Genomic DNA, 6432 nt, shown 5'->3' with positions numbered 1-6432 from the left:
AATTTTTTTTTTTTGGGGGGTGCAGAATGCCCTCAGTAGTAGTACTTTACCATATGGTACTTTTTTCCACATGTAATATGTAAAAGTGATTTGTGTGTCTTATTGTTTCTTGAAATAATTGCCGTAGGAGCTTGTAGCTTTTATTATCTGATAAATTTTCTGTGTAAGGTGTACATATTTTTATTTCTATAGTTTCCCATTTAGCTTGGTAGGCCTTATTTTGTAAAATGTTTCCATTCTCTTTAGGCTGGCTTTTATTTTGTATACATAGATGGCTATCCAGTGTCCTTTTGCGGTTTTGTATAGGTTGATGGTTAGTCTTCATACTCAGCTCTCCAGCTATGATGCTTGTTATAGAAACCAATCAGATGCTAAATGTTTTCAGCTACATGTGTAGTATGTTCAGATCTCATCTGTCTAAACTATCTGGTCAGCTTTTACAGCTCTGCTTGTTCTGTCAACACTGGTATTTGTGTTAGTGGAATGTAAACCCTGCAACCTGGTATTTACCTGGTCATGTTTATATTTCTCGGAATCACCTCTAGAGAAGTCAAGCTTACTAAATCCTGTTTAATAGGATTCTTTTGCACATTCATATCACAGAGGACAATTAACCCACAGATGTCACTTCAGCATGCCAGATGGGCTTACAGACTGTCTCTTCACTCTATGGTTCAATAATTCCAGCAGGTCTCTATTATAGTTATCTCTTTCTCATACTTGGTTTTTTTTATTTGTAGGTTATTGTAATCTGGGGTGAAATCCTGGTCCCACTGAAATCAATGGCAAAAACTCATATTGAGTTCATTTGGGCCAGGATTTTACCCATAGGGTTTATTAAACTCAGCAATAATAACAGTGAATGCATGTAGCCAACAGACTCCCTCTTGAATGCTGCCGCCCCCCTGCCCCCCCATGTTGTTTAGTGGTCTGCAAGTCTTGTTTGCTGCAATCCTGTCACTCAACACTCCCTAAAAGTGCAAGATGTTATCACTTTAACACTTTCCTGATGCAGGTCAGGGGAAGCCTGCTGGGGACCAAACTTCTGCCTCACTGACAGAACAAAAGCATGTGTTGTTTGTTTTGACTCCACTTCTTAATAGTTTTGTTAATCACATATTATACTATATACATACACACACACACACACACACAAAGTGTAATAATTTTGTTTAATGTAATTCCTACAGAAACAGACAGAATACTTCACAGCAGATTACAGTTTATACATAAAGTTGTTTATAATATCTACATAATGGGTCAAACTCCACTAGCCGTATATGGGTGTAATGTTGCTGATTGCAGAGGTGATACATGTGTATCACACAGTAGAATCTGATGCAATATCTGCTAAGTGCTAAAACAGTCCAGAAATGGGGAACAATAGCTACATTTCAGGGACCAGGATACATGAAGAAACAGACTCAATTAGACAAATGTTTGTTTTATTAGAGAGAGAGAGAGAGAGAGAGAGAGAGAGAGAGAGAGAGAGAGAGAGAGAGAGAGAGGTGTCAATTAGCCAGAGGGGGCTATACCAGATGGTGGTAGGCGGCTTTGGAAGATCTACCATGCTTTATGGGGAGGTGTCAAGAAGGGACAAATATTAGAGTATTTGATGGTGGCAGGGAATGACCTCAAGGACAGAAAATATAAGGTTCCTCAATTAAAAATGGTAGCTGCAACTGTCAACAAACACAGAATAATTGTAATCACTGTATCCCACATTACTCATTAATTTGTTAATTAGTACCCCCATTAATGTAATGGTATAATCCATTTTTATTAACTAGTTTGTTATGCATCCATTTTCAGCTGCTGATGAAGTAGGAGAAATTACCTGTCATAGCATTGAAATGTCATCAGAGTAAAGCCAAGGTTTCAGGTTATAAATGTTCTTTATTACAGCGGCCACAAAATGAATTTATCACTTCAAGTGCCTTTTGATCTTGCCTCTGTGAATAAATGGAAATTCTTGAAAAATGGTTAATTTAATAAAATGTAGCAACCCCACACTTCAAAAATAAGCCCCGAATCCTGCAAAACTGTTTCATGGAGGTGGACCCTTCTGTTCATGTGGAATCACATTGACTTCAGTAAGATTCTGCATGAACTCAGGGAATGAATAGCTGGATTTTGGACAACCTGAGATATGGAGAGTTAATATTAGGGAGACCATAATAGAAGTAATTACAGGAAGGAAGAAAGGTGAAGACCTTTATACAAAAGTTTCAACTGAGTAGTCAATCTCCAGGGCAAAAGTTAGCCCTTGTAGAAGTGACACAAATTGTTTTCCCATATACATTCATTTGAGAGGTCTTTTTTTCCAGCCGGGGTGGAGTGCCCTCTTTTCTCTCCCCAGTCCAAATCCAATAAGGCTGATGGATGTGAATCAAAGCACAACATTCATTTCTCACTTGGGCCCAGATCCTACACTGGAATCCGCTAGTGCAGAATCTTTACCTCTGCAATCAGGACCATGGTCTTTACATGACAGTTCATGTCAAACTATCCTTTAGTGAAAAATTCTGGAACTGCAATAATGGTAGCAAATGTTTTCTCTTAAGATTTAAGCCCACCCCCCAACTCTCTACAGTACCAAATCTGAAATATTTTTGCAGATATTCTTACCTGCTGTGCATCCAGTGCAACTTCCTAAAAATAAAACTCAATTATTTTACAATTTGCAGGTGGGTTTCCTGAGCTTCTACTAAGGTTTAGAAGGTCTCCTGAGTGGGCAGCACAAGAGCAACATTACTAGAGATCAATATGTCCTTCCTGTTTCTAGGACCACATGCCTACCCATTGCCTCTTCAGTCTCGTCTGATTGCTGTTCCTGGGATAAACATCCCTTTGCAGGGCCTAAGGGAGGGAGGTGAGTTCCCTCCAGTGTAGTGTATAAAACAAGAAGTGCAACAAGCTCGAAGAAGATGTTTCTCATCTATTAGGATATAATCATGTAGCTGTTTACTTGTAACAATAATTATTCAATTTTCAGATAAGAAATATTATTTTAATTACACCCCCCCCCACCACCACCTTCTTGATCTACTTCTGTACATCCTTGGTAGAGGATCGTGTGAACTAGAAAGCTTGTGTCAGGATCTGAACTTTCCCCAAGTTTGCAGTAGGTGTGGATCTGAGGTTCCAGATTAGGCCCATCACTACTTTTTTGTATCAATTTTGTATCAGAAAAAGGTTTTGCATTCCATTTTTGTGGAGGTTTGAAATCAACCCAGCACCTTTCTGCAGAACCCCTGGACCTTCCAAAATCATTTCTTGTGTGTGATTCCTCTCTTTTGGTTCACTGAATGATCGTCACCCCCTCACTAGTAAAAAGGCTACCAATGCAGTCTCTCTACGGGGTAGAGCTGCAGAAGAAGGGGCAGGTTCAGTGGCACTGGCACAATTTGTACAGTGGTGCTGAAAGCCACTGAACAAAATTATAAACCCTCCCTGCATATGAGTGAAACCACTTCAAGACAGCAGCCCTTGGCTGGGTCCAGAAAGAGGCCCCTGAAGGTTGCGGCCTGATGGGTAGGAAGAGGCGGTTCCTCAGCCAGCAAGGGCAGTTGTCTGTCTGTGGGGAGCTTCAGCAGCTGGCTATGGCGAAGGAAGGCGGGGGCAACAGCCTCTTTGCTGTTCTAGCCGCGGAGTCTCCGGCATGTGGGCGTGTTTTTCCAGACGGGGAGGGACCCACGGAGCCAACACCTCCCAGGCGCCGCCTCTGCCCTCCTCCAAGTTTTGTGCGCTTTCCAACAGGCAGGACTCTCCCTGCTGCTGCGGCGGCGGCGGCTCAGCCAGAGCCCAAGCACAGGACGGGCGGCGGCTGGCTGCAGACGCCGCTGCCCGGCAGCAGAGCGCGGCGGGGCGATGAAGGGGCGGCGGTGGCGCTGGCAGCACCGCCGCCTCGCCCTGCTGCTGGTGCTCTACACGCTGCTGCTGCTGCTCCTGGTGCCCTACGTGCAGGACTACGGGACCAGGCGGGGGCGCGGGGCGGAGGAGGCGCCGCTGCAGCCCCGCTGCCCCAGCCTGCAGGAGGTGCTGGGCGAGTGGGGCTGGGAGGAGGAGAAGGAGGAGGAGCAGCCGCCGGAGGGCGAGGCGGCCGGCGGCGGGAAGCGGCACATCTACCTGCACGCCACCTGGCGCACGGGCTCCTCCTTCCTGGGGGAGCTGTTCAACCAGCACCCGGACGTCTTCTACCTGTACGAGCCCATGTGGCACCTGTGGCAGGCCCTGTACCCGGCGGACGCGCTCAGCCTGCAGGGCGCCCTGCGCGACATGCTCCGCTCACTCTTCCGCTGCGACTTCTCCGTGCTGCGCCTCTACGCCGCCCCGCCCGCGCCCCGGGACCCGCTGGCCCCGGGCGGCGGCGGCGGCAACCTCACCACGGCCGGCCTCTTCGGCTGGCGGACAAACAAAGTGATCTGCTCGGCCCCGTTCTGCCCGGACGCCCCCCAGCCCCGCCACGAGATCGGCCTGATCGACGGCGCCGCCTGCGAGCGGAGCTGCCCGCCGCGGGGGCTGCGGGAGCTGGAGGCCGAGTGCCGCAAGTACCCGGTGGTGGTGATCAAGGACGTGCGGCTGCTGGAGCTGGGCGCGCTGCTGCCGCTGCTGCGGGAGCCCGGCCTCAACCTGCGGGTCATCCAGCTCTTCCGCGACCCCCGCGCCGTGCACAACTCCCGCCTCAAGGCCAAGCAGGCGCTGCTGCGGGAGAGCATCCAGGTGCTGCGGAGCCGGCACCGCGCCGAGCCCCGGGGACTCCCCCACCGGCAGCTCCTGCCCGCGGCCGGGCTGGGCGGCGGCGGGATCCGGGCGCAGCAGCAGCACCGGGCCGAGTTCTTCCTGAGCGGCGCGCTGGAGGTGATCTGTCAGGCCTGGCTCCGCGACCTGCTCTTCTCCCGCCGCGCCCCGGCCTGGCTGCGCCGCCGCTACACCCAGCTGCGCTACGAGGACCTGGTGCTGGAGCCCCGCGCCCAGCTGCGCCGCCTGCTGCGCTTCGCCGGCCTGCCTGTCCCGCCCGCCATGGAGAGCTTCGTGCTCAACATGACCCGCGGCGCCGCCTACTCCTCCGACCGGCCCTTCCTCATCTCCGCCCGGGACGCGCGGGAGGCCATCCACGCCTGGAGGGAGCGGCTCAGCCAGGAGCAGGTGCGCCAGGTGGAGGCCGCCTGCGGCGAAGCCATGAGCCTCTTGTCCTACCAGCCCAGTGCCGAGCCCGGCGGCGGAGCCCGGGAGGGGGACAGCAGGTAGCGGCCGCCTCCTGGACGGGACATGCAGGTAACAACACGCTTCCCCATCTTTCTACCTGCAGAGCCTGGGCAATAATGCAGCAGCCTTTCCTTGAGAGAGGGGAGAGCCGGAGGGAGAGGGCGGCAGGTGGAATCTCTCTTTTAGGGATAGGAAGGGGGTGAGGGTGAAAGTCTGGCTCTGTTGAAGTCGGTGGGACTTTTGCCACTGGATATCTCTACACTTTGAGATGGAGGTGTAATTTCTGGCTGGAGGCCAAACACCCTTGCTAGCTCTGATTGAACCAGTGTGATGAAACTGATGAGGTCTACACAGCAACTAGACACTGGCCTGTGCCAGCTGACTTCTGGGGTAGGGAGCTGTTTCATTGCTGTGTAGATGTCTGGGCTTGGGTAGGAGCCTGGGGCTCAAGGACCCTGTGGGGTTGGAGGGTCCCAGAGCCTGAGTTTGGAAGTCTACATAGCAATGAAACAGCCTCATAAGCCCCAGTCAGCTGGAATGGGGCAGCTGTGGGTTTTTCTTTGCTGTGTAGACATACCCTGAAAGTGTAGCTGTGGCCATGCAAGTGGTGGGATAAGTTAGCTGCTGGAGTAAGATCCCACCTGCTCATACTTAGGAAGAAAGCTTCTGCCACTAATGTTTTTAGCGCCCAAGTCCAGTCAGAGCTAGTGTGGGTCTGGCTCCCCGAAATGGAAATCACGCCTCCACCTCAAAGAGTAGCCATTGACTTTAGTGGGGCCAGGATTTCATCCTTAGTGCATTGGGCTGGAGGAGGGTTTCACCCCCTCACTGTGTTGAGAACTGGGTTAGATTTTAATTAAGATAAGTGGGCCAGGCTTATGAAGTTATTCTCCAGCCACACTGGACTTTATTCCCTACTGCTGACCTTGGGACTGTCACACACCTAGTTGCACACACTCAAATGAGGCCTGAACATCTGGCTTTAAAATTGCCACTGTTAAGCTTCAGAGTTAGTGAGTGCACTGTTGAGATTAATAGGGACAGTTACTCTTCCTACAATGCTGTTGTTTCAGGCCAGGAGCAATACTTCTGTCCATCATTGCAAGGTCATTTTTGCAACAGAGTTGGAAACTTTTTATTATTTTTATTTTTTAAAGTGAAAGCTCATTCTGCAATATTGTATTGGTCAGAAAAATGCAACAGTTGGGTTAGGAATGTGACATC

At 50.2% G+C, this 6432-nt stretch overlaps 1 protein-coding gene across 1 annotated transcript in view; it reads left to right on the top strand.

The window, feature by feature from the left end:
- Positions 1-3870: 3870 nt before the first annotated feature.
- CHST7 (carbohydrate sulfotransferase 7) overlaps positions 3871-6432 on the top strand; it is a 28688-nt gene continuing 26126 nt past the window's right edge. Inside the window, exon 1 of the mRNA XM_065413212.1 lies at positions 3871-5277. Coding sequence (XP_065269284.1) covers positions 3871-5250 — 1380 coding nt within the window. The 3' untranslated portion in view covers positions 5251-5277. The remainder of the gene's footprint in view (positions 5278-6432) is intronic.

The sequence above is a fragment of the Emys orbicularis genome, chromosome 1 (assembly GCF_028017835.1).
Source record: "Emys orbicularis isolate rEmyOrb1 chromosome 1, rEmyOrb1.hap1, whole genome shotgun sequence".
Lineage (NCBI taxonomy): Eukaryota > Metazoa > Chordata > Testudines > Emydidae > Emys > Emys orbicularis.
Note: the sequence above shows the minus strand (reverse complement) of the source record. Positions and strands in the feature narration are given on the sequence as shown.